Source organism: Salvia hispanica, chromosome 3 (assembly GCF_029641045.1).
Source record: "Salvia hispanica isolate PSC_SH4W2 chromosome 3, Shi_PSC_v1, whole genome shotgun sequence".
NCBI classification, from domain to species: Eukaryota; Viridiplantae; Streptophyta; class Magnoliopsida; order Lamiales; family Lamiaceae; genus Salvia; species Salvia hispanica.
In genome coordinates, this window is record NC_142694.1 from 32,306,344 (window position 1) to 32,325,993 (window position 19,650).

A 19,650-nucleotide genomic window follows, 5' to 3' on the forward strand; every position below is an offset into this window, starting at 1 on the left:
CTCTATTTGATTTTGCAAATATTTTTCCATAAGAAAATTAAAAAAGAATCAGCAAGCTGACCATATTATAATAAAATATGTTTTTTTAGCAAATAATAACTAATAAATTTATAAATATATGAATGAATATTGCTAAAAAAATCTTGTTATTATTGCTTACCGTATTAATAGTTTAAAAGTTTCAATTATGTGTCAATAGTTTAGAAGTTGTTTAGCTGAGATTCATTTTTACTAAAGAGCTATGGATGGATGTCGCACAACTATAGAGCAAGTCTTTATTAAGAAAGCAAGTTAAACACAATGCATTAAAATAAAATAAAACACGAACAACAAATTATTATAATAAAATGAAAAACGTAATCTAATAATTTGGTAAATCAGAACCGGATCCTCCAATATTGTCGAAGTACGAAGAATATGCTCTAGTTGCATAGTCATCTGGTTCATCTTGAATATATAAAGTACATTTAATATATAAATATATTAATAAGAAAATTTTGTATACTTATTTAATTTACATAATTAAAAATATTGTGGGACTAATATGTAATTTAAAATAAATATGTAGGTATAATTGAAAAGGTGTAAAAAGTATATAAATATGGAATATTCTTTTGGGTTTGAGTTTGGAGTAAATGATTGGAGTAAAAGTACTTTTTGGTGTGATCCATACTCAAAAATGAATTCGAGTTTGGTGTAAAAGGTTGGAGATGGCCTAAATAGTTATTTATTTGATTAATTGATAATTTAATTAGCTCAATTTTTACAAATTAGAGTTGATATTAGTATCGGTTAACTAGTTGGTTCTATATTATTGTATCTGAACTAGTTGAATAATCAAGTCTATTAAAAAACATGAGATTTTTATACTCAGTTGATAGAACATAATCGAATATTCATATATGTTGAAGTATGCATCAAACTTAACTTATTTATACCGAATCAAATAAGATTAATTGGGATCGTAACTTTGTAATGCAACTAGTTAACCATGAATCACAGAAACAACGCAGGTACTGACCCGAACCAACCCGATCCGACCTGTTTAGCCGCACAACCCATTAATTGGGGTCATAACTTTGTAGTGCAACTAAGTTACCCATGAATCGTAGAAACGCGTTGATACCGGCTCGAACCAACCCAACCCGACCCATTTAGCCGTACAACCCGTTAATGTCATATTCTCTTATCCTCAAATTATCACCTAACTCTTCAACGTCTCCGCACTACTTTATAAAATCTTGTCGACTCCGACAGGAAAAATCTCCTTTCTTCTTCTTCTTTATCCCAAATCCGATTGCTCTCTCTCTCTCACTCTCTCTATCTCGTTAGCTCTTTCTGTGTCAATCTCTCTCCCTCTCTCCTCCCTCCACATCCAGACGCCTGGTGAGTTGTTGAATGTGGTTAATTTATTCTGTAATCTAGATTATGTTTTGATTGATATCAAATCGTGCTAAACCCTAGTTAAGATTCATTATGTATATATGTTTATCGCTAATTTTTTCGTGCAGTAATGAATTAATTGATTTGCAAATAGGTGCTTTTTTTCTATTTTTTTTCTTCTTATTGGTTGTGATTTAGAGAGTGCTGGGATTGGGGGTTTTGATGCGATTTCTATGTTTGAACTTTGTTTCATTCCCGATGATTAGGTTTTTGATAATCCGAGTGAATTTGGTTTACTGGTTGGGCTACAGATTGCATATGAGCTCAGTGTGATGAAATAATGCTAAAATAGTTAATCTTTTTATTCAGGCTTTTGTGGGTTTTTTCTGTGATGGAAAATGGCATTGGCGTTGCAGAGGATGCCAGGCTAGAGGAGAGGAACGGTGAAAACTACGATGGTCTGGAGCACAGTGTGAAGGAAATTGTTCGTTCGAGTTTGGATGGATCGAACTGCTCTCATGATGGAGTAATGGAAGAGGATGTTGTGGCCAAAACCCGGATCAGTGGTGCAGGAGATGAGTTAAATACTGATGTGGAAAATTCTGAATTAATAGGGACTTTGGAAGGAAATCCAGATAAATTTATGGTTATGAGTGGTGTCACTGTCAATCCTGATATTTTAACGAGTAAGGAAAATCATGATGGTGAGGAAACTGCTAGAGAGGAGGTTGTGACTGGTGAAAGGAATGGACCGATTTTTTCTGAGAATAATGGTAATGGCCATGATGTAGAGGATGGTGATTATAAAGAAATTGTTGAATCGTCTGTCATTACTGGTGAAGCTGAGAAGTTGGAGAAGTCCATTCAAGAGCTTGATGATGGCCAGTCAGATAAGAAAAAAAGCTTTCTTGAAGCTTTGATTTCTGGAGATACGAAAGATGCTGATGCGGACAATACAGAAAAATTGATTCCCGAGGACCCAGGAACTTCAGAGTCCACTGAGGTAATCAGAACTGAGAGCCATCCTGAGAAGTCTGAAGTTGAGAATTCTCCTGCCACGTTAACGGAAATTCCAGATGACGGTAAATTAGGAGATGGTACTATTTCCTTCAATCATGAAAATGGTACCTCAGGCCATGAGGATTTGGTAGGCAGTTTGGATCATGAAAGCGTAAAGAGTGAACCTGTTGATGTACCAGAAGTTCATATTCGTGAGATATCAGTGGATAATAAAGATCAAAATGGGGTAACAGAAAGTGAAGCTGGTATTAGGCCAGAGTCTGAGTCCGTTGAAACTTACGCTCGTGACAATGAACAGAAGGCTGTTCCGGGTAATATGCATGCTCGAGAGTACCAGGTTGGGGACGAGGCGGAGGAAAAGTTATGTATTTCTTCTGCCAATCCCAAAGATGTTGAGACCATTGTATCGAAGATGGTAGACGTTGAATCTATGCAAGGTGATAATATTGAAACTCAGCATGTGGATCAAAATGACAGAAATTCTACTTCGATTTCAGATACTTCAGATTCTGATCATGCTAAAGAAAGTGTTGGAGTTGAAACTAACTTGTATGCTGTCGATGATTCCAACATCGTCAAGGAGATAGCAGAAGTTATCCCTCAATCCAGCTCACCTGAGTTATCAGCACAAGGTTCTAGTCATTCTCAGCCAAATCTTACCAATGATAGTGCTGAAGTGTCTGCAAAAATTAACGAAAGACCTGAACAGATCGGAAAGGAAGATGAAAAACCTGAAGTATCTTTGTTGGGGAATAAAGATGAACAGCAGGAAGCATCTTTGTCTGGAAATAAACAACAGGAAGTCAGACCAAGTATCGATAACTTATCACCTGCTCGTCCAGCCAGCTTGGAAGATGCTTCTAAGGTACAGGAACCTGTAACTCAGGAGCCTAAACCTGCAGCAGAAAAATCCTTCTCGGCCAAATCTGTAGCTACCCATTCTTCTGGAGTTGGGCATAATAATCTGTCAGAACCTACTCCTCAAAATAAGAACCATAGGTCCGCAACTGATACTTCATCTACAAACAGTAACTCTGCAACTCCTGCTCGTCCTGCTGGCCTTGGCCGTGCTGCACCACTATTAGAACCCAGCTCTCGGGTAGTACAGCAGCCCCGGGCAAATGGAGCTGCTTCTGCTACGCAGAACCAACTTGTTGAGGATCCCACGAATGGGGAAACTGAAGAGTATGATGAGACTCGTGAAAAGCTCCAGATGATTCGTGTCAAATTTCTACGTCTTGCACGTAGACTTGGTCAGACTCCACATAATGTTGTTGTGGCTCAGGTCTTGTATAGATTGGGTTTGGCCGAACAGCTCCATGGGAGAAGTGGGGGACGTGGTGCTACGTTTAGCTTTGATCGTGCGAGTGCAATGGCCGAGCAGCTTGAAGCAGCCGGACAAGAACCCCTGGATTTTACATGCACAATCATGGTTCTTGGGAAATCAGGAGTTGGCAAAAGCGCAACTATTAATTCCATATTTGACGAGGTATTTTTTGGGACCGATGCTTTTGAGTTAGGCACGAAGAAGGTTCAGGATATTGTCGGGACTGTGCAAGGAATCAGGGTGCGTGTGATCGATACACCTGGACTTCTGCCTTCTTGGTCAGACCAACGTGAAAATGAAAGAATCCTTCGTTCGGTCAAAAAGTTTATCAAGAATACACCCCCTGATATTGTTTTGTATCTGGATAGATTGGACATGCAAAGCAGAGATTTTGGTGATATGCCATTGCTGCGGACAATCACTGAAACATTTGGACCGTCTATCTGGTTCAATGCCATTGTCGTACTGACTCACGCTGCATCTGCTCCGCCTGAAGGGCCCAACGGCACTGCAACAAGTTATGATATGTTTGTGACACAGAGGTCGCATGTTGTTCAGCAAGCTGTACGTCAAGCTGCTGGAGATATGCGGCTAATGAATCCCGTTTCTTTGGTGGAGAACCACTCAGCTTGCAGGACTAACCGAGCCGGGCAGAGGGTGTTGCCTAATGGTCAGGTCTGGAAGCCACACTTGTTGCTTCTGTCATTCGCTTCAAAAATCCTTGCTGAAGCAAATACGCTCCTGAAGTTACAAGATACGCCTCCTGGGAGGCCTTTCGCCCCACGAACAAGATCGCCTCCATTACCGTTTCTTCTTTCATCTATTCTCCAATCAAGACCTGAAGTTAAACTTCCATCCGAGCAATTTGGTGATGGAGATGATGACGATATAGATGATGGTTTAGATGAATGCTCAGACGAAGAAGAAAATTCGGAATACGATGAATTGCCTCCATTCAAACCGTTGTCTAAAGCTCAGCTGGACAAGCTTAGTAAGGTGCAAAGAAAGGCATACTATGATGAATTGGAATATCGAGAGAAACTTTTCATGAAGCAGCAGCTCAAGGAAGAGAGGAAGCGGCGGAAGATGATGAAGAAATTGCAGGAAGAAGCTAAGAATATGCCTTCTGATTATGGCGACAATGGCGAAGAAGAGACCTCTGCTGCTGCATCTGTACCCGTTCCTATGCCTGACTTGGCCTTACCCGCTTCATTTGATTCTGATAATCCGACTCATAGGTATCGTTCTCTTGATTCCTCGAACCCCTGGCTTGTGAGGGCTGTCCTAGAACCCAATGGTTGGGATCACGACATCGGATACGATGGCATAAATGTCGAGAGATTATTCGTGGTCAAGGAGAAGGTCCCAATATCTTTCTCTGGTCACATTTCAAAGGATAAAAAGGACGCGAACCTTCAAATGGAATTTGCATGCTCAGTGAAGCATGGAAAAGGAAAAGCTACATCTCTAGGGTTCGATATGCAATCTCTTGGGAAGGACTATGCTTATACTCTACGAAGTGAGACGAGGTTCAGCAACCACAGAATAAATAAGGCAACTGCTGGTATCTCCGCTACGGTTTTGGGTGATGTTGTAACTGGTGGACTGAAGTTGGAAGATAAATTGATAATCGGGAAGCGCGGGCAGATTGTTGTGTCTGGGGGTGGTATTTATGGTCGAGGGGAGGTCGCCTATGGTGGTAGTTTGGAGGCAACCCTGAGGGACAAAGATCATCCATTGGGACGATTTTTATCAACCTTTGGACTTTCGGTCATGGATTGGCATGGAGATGTTGCTATCGGGTGCAATTCCCAGACACAGATCCCTATTGGCCGGCATTCAAATTTGTTTTGTCGTTTCAATATCAATAACAAGGGCTCAGGACAGTTTAGCTTCAAGGTCAACAGTACGGAGCAGCTGCAGATAGTATTAGTCGCCCTAGTCCCATTGGCGAAAAAGATATTGGGCTATTCTCAACAATCACAGTACGCGTAAGGATGAAAGCGGTTAGACGAAGATAGCAACTCTCATGGCTTCCACATTGCAAGATCAGCAGGCGACATAGGTACAACATCTCGTGCTCTTCATAGCTATGCAGGTCTGGTTGTTCGGTTCTTGACATGCATTGCGATAATTGATTAAATTAGACTACTTTATATTAGCTTCTAAATTAAGAGGGTGTTATTATGATTTTGTGTATGACATGATCCTGCTGTGTTGCCTCATTTGAGAAAAAATGAAGCAAATTTTCGATGTTTCATCGTTGCTTCGTGCATCAATAGAATAAATTTTTCTGCTTAACCAAAGGAGCTGTGAATCTATGTTCATCCATTGCAAAGTGCTCTAACTTGTTAGAATCCAACTTGTTTCATTCTTTCTCATACATCTTCAGCAATGCATCGAATCTCATCTCTATGGCATAATTTGTCCCATTTGGTATTGGCACGAGTCTTAAGAAATGTGAAGGAATGTGGGTGAAACAAGTTAGTAAAATGAAGGTCCCACTTTTATATTAGTTTTGTGATAAATGTGAGTGAAATGTGTTAATGGAACGTTAGACTTAATTACCACATATAGTAAAAGTGAAATGAGACATCAGACATGCAATACCGGTCATTCTGAAACAACAAAATCGGATATTTAGTGGTGGCAAAATCAATCATGCCCATCTCATGCATTTCTTTGTTCTTCTGATCTTCTCTTTTTTTGTTAGTTTCTCAATTGAAGCTGGTGATAGTTGATACTTCCTTCTTGCTCTGCAGGTAGGTAGAAGAAATCGATACAGAATCGAACCGGGAAGTCGCCTTTGGCCTGGCTCAAGAAGCTGTGCTTTATCTGAGCAGAAAGACTCCACATTCTTAGGTTACTTTGAAGAACTTAGCTTTTCATTAATGGTGTATTGTTTTGGGATTTGTTCTAGTTCAGAATTTTGTAGCTGTTTCGACTAAATGAGGATATGTTTTATGTGTGTTGAGTTTGATATTGTCTTCTTATAAATCAGGTGCTGCATCTAATTATTTAACCAATTTTTAGTACATAAATGTGTCAAATTCACTTATAATTTTGTGTAGTAGCTATGGGATATGTATGATATGGTGAATAAAATTAGTGTCAAACGAAAAAAGGCGTAAAAGGTGTTAATTTTTACGTTAAAGCAAGATCCATTTGTTGGAAATATATTACTACGCCCTCAGTCTAAAAAAATAGATTAGTTTTATCATTTTGGACCGTCCCTAAAATTAGATAAAGTTTAAATATGAAAAATTTTCAACCAATTTTAATTTTACACATTATTTATAGTATGAACCATATGATTACTAACACTTTTTTTCATGCATTTTTCCTATCTATTTTTCAATAACTTGCACAACCCTCTCCGTGCATGTGCACTACACCTCCCTAGAAAGAAAGACAGCTACAAAGGTGGTGAATCTCATGATTTTCTAAGATAGAATTATGTTTGACCTTTTAATTTTAATTTGAGAATTAACAAGTGAGTATTCGATTATTCATATAAAGTGGTTGGGATAATAACCATGTAGTGCAACTAGTCTTTTAAATTTAATTATTTTTCAGTTAATCAGCTTAAACCATCCGTTATATATAGTTATTTATTTGATTAATCAACTATTTAATTGGTTCAATTTTAGTTACCAATAAAGTTGCTATTAGTATCAGTTAGCTAATTGGTTTTAGTTGAACTGGCTATATAATCAGTCCTACAAAAAAGTGAGAGATTTTCATAATCCGCCGATATAACAAATTGAACATTCACCTAATAAATATAGAGCGAAGTAGATACTAATTCAAACTTATATATAACCGAAATCGAATGAGGTTAACCGGGGCAGCAATTTGTAGGACGACTAATTAGTGTTACTTCAGTTAACTTGCTTAAGCGACTAATGATAATCTTTTTCATTTTCTTAAACCACTAGTGATAATCAATCAATTATGTCATTAACCAACTCTTATCAATTCAATTTCATATATATGCCATCAGACTTTTTATTAAGTGAATTGACTGAGAGGCAATGGCCGATCCCGACTAATTCAGTTGGATTATAATCTATAACCAAATCAATTGAATATCTAACCATACTAGAAAGTGTAAGATTTTCTATAGTCCATGGATGAAATAAGAGTAAACAGCATGAAAGGTCTTTACTTTTGCACTAGTAAAGAGTAAACAGCATGAAAGGTCTTTAACTTTTGCACTTGTAACACCAATGACCTCTAACAAAAAAAAATAGCACCGGAGGAGTCTAAAAGGGCATGTTTTTTCGGATCAAAATACCCTCGGGCCCTAAAAGGGCATTTTTGTCACTCCATTATATTGCTAACATGTGATTTCTGCCACATTTCTGTCAGCAACTTCTTATGTAATTTTCTAATAAATTTTTGTACTTCATACGTAATTAAAATTTTGTTATTATTTACACTTTCTATTTTTTTATAATATACATATTTATCATTATCTGCATTAATATGAACATTAATTAATATAAATATGAACCTATTTATAAAACTCATTCTCTGGTATTTTTTCGTGTTTTTATTTCCCGTAATTTATTTTATTTACATTGATTTATGGATCAATTTTATTTATTATGAAAATATCCTAATTTTGCAGTATTAATTTATAAGTTTACGTTGTCTTATTTCAAGTACTATTGTTAATAAAAAAAAATCTTGAAGGATTAAATAGCTAATATCACATGCTTGAATTTTTTTCAAAATATTACTCATGTTTCAATTTTATCATGAATGGCAAGAAACTATGCAAATTTATATCTAAAGATTGAATGTTCATATGACGTTAAAAATTTCAGTTTGAGCTAAATTAAAATTACATCAATAAAATATCAATCATAAAAATCAACTTAAAGTTAAGCTTAGAGTAACAAATTAGTTTGATGATATATAATGAAATATTATTTTAAATGTCAATGTTTTCAATAAAATAACTATTGTATCATTTAATTGAAGGTGAAATATTTTTTATTCGGATTTTATTGCATAAATAACTTTACTTTTCCATATTTTTATTTCTCAATGAATTTCCGACATGATATAGCCATATAGGTACTATATTGTTACCACTAACTAGAAATAGAGAGACATTTGAATTTTTTTGGTACAAATATTGACAAAACTTTAATCACGTACCATAATTTATTAGGAAATCACTTAGGAAGCTGCTGACAGAAATGTAGAAATGTGACATAATTCATATGTCAACGAATTTAGGAATTGCCAAAAATGCCCTTCAAGCTATTTGAGCATTTTCGTCAAAATGACTAAAAAAACATGATTCGTGATTATATTTAACGTTAGGCTCCTTTGGTGTTATTTTTTTTATTTTCGATCTCTGGTGTTACAAGTACAAAAATTAGGAACTTTTTATACAGTTCACTCATAAAATAAAATCGACAATTTATCCATAAAACATAAAAAGGACCGGCCAAGTGCTGACCCGACACGGCCCGAATCCATTTAGCTGAACGAGACCCGTAAATGTGATATTCTCTTATCCTGAAATTCTCACCTAACTACTCTTCAAAGTCTCTTCACGGAGTATATTTTATAAATCTTGTCGACTCCAACAGGAAAAATCTCTTTTCTTCATTCTTCTCTTCATCCTAAATCCGATTGCTCTCTCTCACTCTCTCTCGTTAGCTCCTTCTTTGTCAATCTCTCTCGCTCTCTCCTCCCTCCACATCCAGACGCCTGGTGAGTTGTTGAATGTCGTTAATTTTTTTTTTTTTAGATTATGTTTTGATTCATATCAAATCGTGCTAAACCCTAGTTAAGATTCATTATGTAGATATTTTTATCGTTCATTTTTTTGAGAAGTAATGAATTAATTGATTTGCAAGTAGGTGCTTTTTTCTATTTTTTTCCTTATTGATTGTGATTTAGAGTGTGCTGGGATTGGGGGTTTTGGTGCGATTTCTATGTTTGAACTTTGTTTCATTCCTGATGATTAGGTTTTTGATAATCCGAGTGAATTTGGTTTACTGGCTCGGCTACGATTGCATATGAGCTAATTGTGATGAAATAATGCTAATTTGTTTTTTTATTCAGGCTTTTGTCAGTTTTTTCTGTAATGGAAAATGGCATTGGCATTGCAGAGGATGCCAAGCTAGAGGAGAGGAACGGTGAAAACCACGATGGTCTGGAGCACAGTGTGAAGGAAATTGTTCGTTCGAGTTTGGATGGATCAAACTGCTCTCTTGATGAAGGAGTAATCGAAGAGGATGTTGCTGCCAAAACCCGGATCAGTGGTGCAGGAAATGAGTTAAATACTGATGTGGAAAATTCTGAATTAATAGGGACTTTGGAAGGAAATCCAGATAAATTTACAGTTATGAGTGGTGTCAATGTCAATCCTGAGATTTTAACGAGTGAGGAAAATCATGATGATGGGGAAACTGTTATAGAGGAAGTTGTGACAGGTGAAAAGAATGGATCGATTTTTTCTAAGAATAATGGTAATGGCCATGATGTCGAGGATGGTGAGTATAAAGAAATTGTTGAGTCCGCTGTCGTTACTGGTGAAACTGAGAAGTTGGAGAAGTCCAATCAAGAGCTTGATGATGGTCAGTCAGATAATAAAAAAAGCTTTCTTGAAGCTTTGATTTCTGGAGATACGAAATATGCTGATGCGGACAATACAGAAAAATTGATTCCCGAGGACCCAGGAACTTCAGAATCCACTGAGGTAATCAGAGCTGAGAATTCTGAAGTTGAGAATTCTCCTGCCACGATAACGGAAATTCCAGATGACGGTAAATTAGGAGATGGTGCCTCTTTCTGCAATCATGAAAATGGTACCTCAGGCCATGAGGATTTGGTAGACAGTTTGGATCATGAAAGGGTAAAGAGTGAACCTGTTGATGTACCAGAAGATCATATTCGTGAGATATCAGTGGATAATAAAGATCAAAATGGGGTAATAGAAAGTGAAGCTGGCATTAGGCCAGAGTCTGAGTCCATTGAAACTGATGCTCAAGACAATGAACAGAAGGCTGTTCCGGGTAATATGCATGCTCAAGAGTATCAGGTTGGGGACGAGGCAGAGGAAAAGTTATGTATTTCTTCTGCCAATCGCAAAGACGTTGAGACCATTGAACCGAAGATGGTAGATGTTGAATCTATGCAAGGTGATAATATTGAAGCTGGCATTAGGCCAGACTCTGAGTCCATTGAAACTGATGCTCGTGACAATGAACAGAAAGCTGTTCCGGGTAATATGCATGCTCAAGAGTATCAGGTTGGGGACGAAGCGGAGGAAAAGTTATGTATTTCTTCTGCCAATCCCAAAGACGTTGAGACCATTGAACCGAAGATGGTAGATGTTGAATCTACGCAAGGTGATAATATTGAAACTCAGCATGTGGGTCAGAAAGAAATAAATCATACTTCGGTTTCGGGTACTTCAGATTCTGATCATGCTAAAGAAAGTGCTGGAATTGAAACTAACTTGCATGCTGTCGATGATTCCAACCTCGTCAAGGAGATAGCAGAAGTTAACCCTCAATCCAGCTCACCAGAGTTATCAGCAAAAGGTTCTAGTCATTCTCAGCCAAATCTTACCAATGATAGTGCTGAAGTGTCTGGTAAAATTAACGAAAGACCTGAACAGGTTGGAAAGGAAGATGAAAAACCTGAAGTATCTTTGTTGGGGAATAAAGATGAACAGCAGGAAGCATCTTTGTCTGGAAATAAACAACAGGAAGTCAGACCAAGTATCGATATCTTATCATCTGCTGGAAATTCTTCCACAGCCGACTTTTCACCTGCTCGTCCAGCCAACTTTGAGGATGCTTCTAAGGTACAGGAACCTGTAACTCGGGATGATACAGCAATTGCAGCTCAGGAGCCTAAACCTGCAGCAGACAAGTCCTTCTCTGCCAAATCTGTAGCTAACCATTCGTCTGGAGTTGGGCATAATAGTCCGCTGTCAGAACCTACTCCTCAAAATATGAAACATGGGTCCGCAACTGATACTTCATCTACAAACAGTAACTCTGCAACTCCCACTCGTCCTGCTGGTCTTGGCCGTGCTGCACCACTATTGGAACCCAGCTCTCGGGTAGTGCAGCAGCCCCGGGCAAATGGAGCTGCTTCTGCTACGCAGAACCAACTTGTCGAGGATCCCACGAATGGGGAAACTGAAGAGTATGATGAGACTCGTGAAAAGCTCCAGATGATTCGTGTCAAATTTCTACGTCTTGCACGTAGACTTGGTCAGACTCCACATAATGTTGTTGTGGCTCAGGTCTTATATAGATTGGGCTTGGCCGAACAGCTCCATGGGAGAAGTGGGGGACGTGGTGCTACGTTTAGCTTTGATCGTGCGAGTGCAATGGCCGAGCAGCTTGAAGCAGGTGGACAAGAGCCCCTGGATTTTACATGTACAATCATGGTTCTTGGGAAATCAGGAGTTGGCAAAAGCGCAACTCTTAATTCCATATTTGATGAGGTATTTTTTGGTACCGATGCTTTTGAGTTGGGCACGAAGAAGGTTCAAGATATTGTTGGGACTGTGCAAGGAATCAGGGTGCGTGTGATCGATACACCTGGACTTCTGCCGTCTTGGTCGGACCAACGTGAAAATGAAAGAATCCTTCGTTCGGTTAAAAATTTTATCAAGAAAACACCCCCTGATATTGTTTTGTATCTGGATAGGTTGGATATGCAAAGCAGAGATTTTGGTGATATGCCATTGCTGCGGACAATCACCGAAACATTTGGACCGTCTATCTGGTTCAATGCCATTGTTGTACTGACTCACGCTGCATCTGCTCCGCCTGAAGGGCCCAATGGCACTGCAACGAGTTATGATATGTTTGTGACGCAGAGGTCGCATGTTGTTCAGCAAGCTGTACGTCAAGCTGCTGGAGATATGCGGCTAATGAATCCCGTTTCTTTGGTGGAAAACCACTCAGCTTGCAGGACTAACCGAGCCGGGCAGAGGGTGTTGCCTAATGGTCAGGTCTGGAAGCCGCACTTGTTGCTTCTGTCGTTCGCTTCAAAAATTCTTGCTGAAGCAAATACTCTCCTGAAGTTACAAGATACGCCTCCTGGGAGGCCTTTCGCCCAGCGAACAAGATCGCCTCCATTACCGTTTCTTCTTTCATCTATTCTCCAATCAAGACCTGAAGTTAAACTTCCTTCCGAGCAATTTGGTGACGGAGATGATGACGATATAGATGATGGTTCAGATGAATGCTCAGACGAAGAAGAAGATTCAGAATACAATGAATTACCTCCATTCAAACCGTTGTCTAAAGCTCAGCTGGACAAGCTTAGTAAGGTACAAAGAAAGGCATACTACGATGAATTGGAATATAGAGAGAAACTTTTCATGAAGCAGCAGCTCAAGGAAGAGAGGAAGCGGCGGAAGATGATGAAGAAATTGCAGGAAGAAGCTAAGAATATGCCTTCTGATTATGGCGACAATGGTGAAGAAGAGACCTCTGCTGCTGCATCTGTACCCGTTCCTATGCCTGACTTGGCCTTACCCGCTTCATTTGATTCTGATAATCCGACTCATAGGTATCGTTCTCTTGATTCCTCGAATCCCTGGCTTGTGAGGGCTGTCCTAGAACCCAATGGTTGGGATCACGACATTGGATACGATGGCATAAATGTCGAGAGATTATTCGTGGTCAAGGAGAAGGTTCCAATATCTTTCTCTGGTCACATTTCGAAGGACAAAAAGGACTCGAACCTTCAAATGGAATTTGCAAGTTCAGTGAAGCATGGAAAAGGAAAAGCAACATCTCTAGGGTTCGATATGCAATCTCTTGGGAAGGACTATGCTTATACTATACGAAGTGAGACGAGATTCAGCAACCACAGAATAAATAAGGCAATTGCTGGTATTTCAGCTACTGTTTTGGGAGATGTTGTAACTGCTGGAATGAAGTTGGAAGATAAATTGATAATCGGGAAACGCGGGCAGATTGTTGTGTCTGGGGGTGGTATTTATGGTCGAGGGGAGGTTGCGTATGGTGGTAGTTTGGAGGCAACCCTGAGGGACAAAGACCATCCGTTGGGACGCTTTTTATCAACCTTTGGACTTTCGATCATGGATTGGCATGGAGATGTTGCTATTGGGTGCAATTCCCAGACGCAGATCCCTGTTGGGCGACATTCAAATTTGTTTTTTCGTTTCAATCTCAATAACAAGGGCTCGGGGCAGTTTAGCGTGAAGGTCAACAGTACAGAGCAGCTGCAGATAGCATTAGTCGCCCTAGTTCCACTGGCGAAAAAGATATTGGGTTATTCTCAACAATCACAGTACGCGTAAGGATGAAAGCGGATAGACAAAGGTAGCAACTCTCATGGCGTACACATTGCAAGATCAGCAGGCGACATAGGTACATCATTTCGTGCTTTTCATACATCGCGATAATTGTTTAATCCCGACTACTTTATATTAGCTTCTAAATTAAGAGGGCGTTTTTATGTTTTTGGATATGGCATTATCCCGCTGTTTTGCCTCATTTGAAGAATAAAGAAGCAAATTTTCGATTTCATTGTTGCTCTGTGCATCAAGAGAATAGATATTTCTGCTTGACCTAGGAGCTGTTAAATCTATGTTTATCATTGCAAAGTGCCCTAATTAGTTACTTAAATCTAACTTGTTTCATTCTTTATCATACATCTTCAGCAAAATGCATAGAATTTCATCTCATGTCATTATTTGTCCCATTTGGAATCTGCACAGGTTATAAGATATGCGAAGGAACGTAGTTGAAATGAGTTAGTAAAATGTAGGTCTCATTTATATAGTTTTATGATGAAATGTGAGTAAGATGAGTTAATGGAATGTGAGACTTAATTACCATAAAAAGAAATCAGACATGTAATATCGGACATTTCGAAACGACAAAATCAATCATGCATCTCTTTGCTCTTATCTTTTTTGTTTATTTCTCAATTCAAGCTGTTATACTTCCTTCTTGCTCTGCAGGTAGGTAGAAGAAATTGATACAGAATCGAACCGGGAATTCGCCATTGGCTCGGCTCAAGAAGCTGTGCTTGTTCTGAGCAGAAAGACTCCTCATTCTTAGGTTACTTTGAAGAACTTAGCTTTTCATTAATGGTGTATTGTTTTGGGATTTATTTTAGCTCAGAATTTTGTAGCTGTTTCGACTAAATGAGGATATGTTTTATGTGTGATGAGCTTGATATTGTCTTCATATAAAATAAAGTGCTGCATCTAATTATTTACCCAATTTTTAGTACATAAATGTGTCAAATTCACTTATATTTTTGTGTCGTAGTGTTAACTATGTGATATGATATGGTGAATAAAATTAATTTCAAACGAAAAAAGGCGAAAAAGGTTTTAATTTTTATGTTCAAGCGAGATCCCTACTTTTTTTTATTTAATTAGGCATATAGTCCAAGGCATGATGGCATAAGATAATATTTCCTCGGTTTCAAAGAATATGCCATTTTAGTTTCACATGAGTTTTAATATAAAATTAATAAAGTAAAAGAGAAGTAGAGAGAAAAAAGTAATTACAGTATTGTTAGTGGAGAATGAATCTCATCTCATTAGAGTAAAAGACTTTTAAAATAAAAAAGTGAATATTATTGTGCGACGGATTATAAAATATATGTGTATATTCTCGTGGGACGGAGTTAACATAGGTGAATTTTGGCCATTTTTGTTGACAAAATTTAGTTCTATATTTTGAGAATTCTACCATTCGTATTACTGTACGTCTACGTCCAGATATTCTACCAAACACATATTTGAAGTTTTTAAACTAAAATACTCCCTCCGTCTTATGCTAACACTCTTTTTTTCAGCCTTCCTCAAACTACTTTCATTATTTATATTTTAAGTAAGAATTATAAGATTTTATTAAGATATTAGAGTTAATTAAATACTCCCTCCGTCCACGAATAGGAGTCACGTTTTTCCATTTTAATCCGTCCGCGAATAAGAGTCCTGGTTCACTTTTACCATAAATGATAATAGGGTCTTACCTTCACCTAACTCATTCCACTCACATTCAATTTAAAACTAATATATATAAGTGGGACTTCTAGGTTTGTGTTAAAATGACAACCCCTCTTAAAGTGACACCGTGGCACCACTTATACAACAATATTACAAACACTACACAACAATCTATAGATTGTTGTATAGTGTGTCGTATATTGCTGGACAAGAAAAATTGTTGTATAAAGACCAACAAATTGCTGGCTGTCTTTTTCAGATTTTTTTTTTGCCACGTGGCAGCTTATTATTCGTCCACTTGTACAAATGATTGGCTAGGAATAGTGGTATGGTGTTATTTTAAGGGGTGGTGGCACCCTAATATGCCTCGGGACTCCTATTCCACTAACCTTTTTCCATCCACTTTTCTTAACATTTCTTAAAACCAGTGCCGCCAAGGAATGAGACTCCTAGCGGACGGAGGGAGTATACTTTTATTAATATTTTTTTATTATCCCTAAAATATTAATTTAACTCTACTAGTTACTCAATCTCATTAATCTATGATCTAAAATGAAATGCGAGGAGTATCATGGGACAGAAAGAATATAATCTATTGATAAAACAAATTTATAAAAAAAATACAAATTTTAATGTACAACAAGTTGAAGAAAAATTCAAATAAAGAAATGATTAAAAAAACTTACTTACTTTTATTTAAAAATTAATAAAATAAAATTTGATTATTTTTATATTGAAATAGTAAATTTTGGGAATAGTACAATTATTTAGATTTTTTGCAATAAAAAGAAGTAGAGAGAGAAGGCGAAGGAAAAAGGGGTTTTCTTCTTCAGCTGAAAAAAATTCACACTTCTTCAACTGCTCCGCTTTCTTCTCCGGCGACTCCGCCGCCGCCTACTCCACTATCCTCGTCGGAAGATGTGATCCACACTTCTTTTCTCTCTCGCGGTGTTTAATTTTTCACTGTTTCTCTCTCATAAGTAAGAATCCAACTGCTTCTACTCTTTCCGCGCATGTACATGTATGCATAGGATCTCGAAATAATTATGTATAATTAATGTTTTCTGAGCTCCTTCTGAGATTTTCCGTCTGATCTATTGTAGCAGGCATCCGTTTTGTTTTCAATTTTTGTTTAATTTGTGGTTACGCTTCGCTGACGAGCTGAGAATCCGAGATCTTGTTGAGTTTGTTTGGATAATTTGTTGAATTCGTTTAAATCAGGTCTAGTGTTTGTTTTGTGTGTGTTGATTCTCCCTGTGATAATCTAGTCTGCGAGGATATGCTTTGACCTCACATTACCAGCGTGAATGCACCAAATTAAGAGTGGCATTGGCGTTTCTATGCTGAAAATATTTGTTCTTTCTATGTCAGTCATAGTTTATCTGAGGATTAATTTCTATTTCGAAAGCAGCATTCAGTGATTGAATTTAAGTTTTGGATGAATGAGTATCCATCTCTAAAGTCCAAATGAAGGTGATTTACAGTGATAAATTTCAAATTTTTTGGTAAGGCATTTGTATTAAGAATTGTTGGAGCTAAGCACTGAATTGGAATTAATCTGTTGTGAGGCTCGGTTAAGCTTAAGCATAAGCTTGTGTTGTGTTTGTATCCGTTTCCAGTTTTGAGTTAGCTATAAATTGAAGATGTTATATGCTGATTTTTGTGTTTTCGTATGAGCTTGAATTTGTTGTTGAAATGGAATACTCTGTTTGGTTTATGTGTTTCGTGTTTTGAGTTAGCTATAGATCAAAGATGTTGCTTGTGGATACGATCTCTGATTTTGTTAAACGCCATTTTTTCCAACTGCAGGTGAGTTCTTGCCTTTGAGACAGTTTAGTCTTTCTAGCATTAGGTGAGGAACGAGATGGATGAAAGCGGACGAGAGAACACAAGACAGAGGATGGATGGCTACCATAAGGTGCCAGTGCCACAGGTAATATAAATTAGCTGATTTTCTCCTTGAATATAGTAACTAGCCAAGAAATTTGTTATTTACCATTCTCAAACATGATGCAATTGCAATTGCAGTGGAATCCGATGCCCCAGTATCAGATTAAGGAGCCAATTGCATTCCAACTTAATTCCAAACTCATGATGCTCTGCAACGAAAGGGATGATGCCACACGAGAGCGAGACAGAGCACTGACTGAGAAGAAGTCGGCTTTGGATGAAAGAGACGTGGCTATTAAGCAACTAGATGCAGCAATCGCAGAGAGGGATGAAGCCCTAAGAGAACGCGACAATGCCATTGCTGCACTTCAATTCCATGAGAGCACAATGAACGATCTAGTGAACAGTAGTGCACGTGGATCTAAGCGTGCACATCATCCTATGAAAGAAGATTGCATACGTGACGCATTTCCAGTGTCCCAGGTTCCACACGAATCTCCAGTTCCAAAGAAAGGGACGAGGGCGAAAGCTAACAAGGATGCTCAGGCGAGATCTGCTAGATCACCAAAGAAAGTGAAGAAGATAGGGGAGGATCTGAATAGGCAAGTCAAAACCGAAGGCTACAAGACTGAATGGGATGCTCAGGATCTTGGTTCCATGAACCAGATAATGTTTGATGAGTCGAGCATGCCAGGGCCCGTTTGCTCATGCACTGGAGTTCCCCGGCAGTGCTACAAGTGGGGCAATGGGGGCTGGCAGTCTTCATGCTGCACCACCTCCCTGTCGATGTACCCTCTGCCTCAAATGCCGAACAAGAGGCATGCACGGATGGGAGGCCGGAAAATGAGTGGGAGCGTCTTCAGCAGATTGCTCACGAGACTGGCGGAAGCCGGGCAGGATTTGTCGGTTTCCGTTGATTTGAAAGAGTACTGGGCTAAACATGGAACAAATCGCTACATTACCATCAAGTAATGTTCTTCCTCGGTTTCGGATGAATTAAGCAAGGCCTCAAATTGGTTGAGTTACATTTCACTTCTTGATGGCCTTTGGTTGTGCACTTTGTTATGTGGGGTTAGATTGGAGATGCTAAGTAATGTTGTAAATTTGTAACATTTCAGTTTGGGTTAAGAGTTTGTGTGTTTTCGTGTGTATCGTCGATCCAAACAACTTAGTTGGGAAGACGTTTTCTTTCCAACCAGTTGGTCGGAGGTTCAAGTCTTGTTGTATGACTATGGGATCAATGAAAAACCATCATCGATTCTCGCAAAGTTTTGATAAATTTGGAGAAAGTAGGTTGAGGAAATCGGGCATTATTGTGTTGCTGTGATAACGACATGATCCGATGAACCCAACTCTGAACATGATACGTACAGGAAACACTCGGACACGATGAACATGACCTTCTTCATCAAAATACAATCACAACTTCCATGATGAGTACATTAGTGGCTCGATAATGATATGAAAAAAGGCCCGATAACGTCATGACATGATAAAAAAAATTAAAAATCCAATTGCACATTATTCTATAGTCATACAAAGCCTAAATATTAAGTAATAGAGTCCTATTATCCACAAATTCACTCTTAAAGACCGAACCACCGAACCCTACCAAATTAGGGCTTTTAGATCTAGTTTTTTATGGATAAGATACATAAATTTATAAATTATTTTCGCCTTCATCACGAGCCTATTTTAATTCATCTGAAGGTAAATAAGTCATACTAACATGTTACGAAGATTTAACTTCGTTCCAGAATATATTACTTCATTCTAGTAGGTTTTTACTTCATTCCATTAGGTTTTTACTTCATTCCAGTACGTAAATGTGGTTTCGCCGTCGCGTGTCGTTCTTTCTCTCTACAATATCTATCACCAACGTCATGGCGCTAATATGGTTTAATAAACACATGGAATAATGTAATAAATTGTTGGAATGAAGTATGTGTAGAAGCATTTGAAGTACATAATGAAGTAATAAACCTATATAATGAAGTAAAATGGGCTTGTAATGAAGCCGAAATTTTTTTCACAGCAGCAC

At 38.2% G+C, this 19,650-nt stretch overlaps 2 protein-coding genes and 1 pseudogene across 4 annotated transcripts; all 3 read left to right on the top strand.

Moving 5' to 3' along the window:
• The first annotated feature begins 1,212 nt into the window (after positions 1 to 1,212).
• LOC125217037 (translocase of chloroplast 120, chloroplastic-like) lies at positions 1,213 to 6,727 on the top strand. Its single transcript, XM_089068684.1, has 3 exons — positions 1,213 to 1,386; positions 1,753 to 5,795; positions 6,493 to 6,727. The coding sequence occupies exon 2, from the start codon at positions 1,775 to 1,777 to the stop codon at positions 5,723 to 5,725; it is 3,951 nt and encodes a 1,316-aa protein (XP_088924810.1). The 5' UTR covers positions 1,213 to 1,386; positions 1,753 to 1,774; the 3' UTR covers positions 5,726 to 5,795; positions 6,493 to 6,727.
• Positions 6,728 to 9,282: 2,555 nt separating this feature from the next.
• LOC148930583 (translocase of chloroplast 120, chloroplastic pseudogene) lies at positions 9,283 to 14,977 on the top strand (annotated as a pseudogene). The gene is made up of 3 exons (XR_016136738.1): positions 9,283 to 9,463; positions 9,818 to 14,121; positions 14,718 to 14,977. The product of XR_016136738.1 is annotated as a translocase of chloroplast 120, chloroplastic pseudogene (transcript).
• Positions 14,978 to 16,496: 1,519 nt separating this feature from the next.
• LOC125216219 (protein BASIC PENTACYSTEINE4-like) lies at positions 16,497 to 18,877 on the top strand. 2 transcript variants are annotated; one of them, XM_048117877.2, is made up of 3 exons: positions 16,497 to 16,699; positions 17,529 to 17,652; positions 17,748 to 18,877. In XM_048117877.2, exons 2-3 carry the CDS (start codon positions 17,584 to 17,586, stop codon positions 18,579 to 18,581), a joined length of 903 nt encoding a protein of 300 aa, XP_047973834.1. In that variant the 5' UTR covers positions 16,497 to 16,699; positions 17,529 to 17,583; the 3' UTR covers positions 18,582 to 18,877. The 2 variants fall into 2 exon arrangements, with proteins under 2 accessions (XP_047973834.1, XP_088925531.1); XM_089069405.1 differs by lacking the exon at positions 16,497 to 16,699 and having other exon boundaries at positions 17,529 to 17,643; positions 17,696 to 18,877.
• Positions 18,878 to 19,650: the final 773 nt, after the last annotated feature.

Coding starts and splice junctions, on each gene's coding strand:
- LOC125216219 (XM_089069405.1), top strand. CDS start 17,588: ATGAAAGCGGACGAGAGAACACAAGACAGAGGATGGATGGCTACCATA. Junction 17,644..17,695: donor ATGGCTACCATAAGGTGCCA/GTGCCACAGGTA, acceptor TATAGTAACTAG/CCAAGAAATTTGTTATTTAC.
- LOC125217037 (XM_089068684.1), top strand. CDS start 1,775: ATGGAAAATGGCATTGGCGTTGCAGAGGATGCCAGGCTAGAGGAGAGG.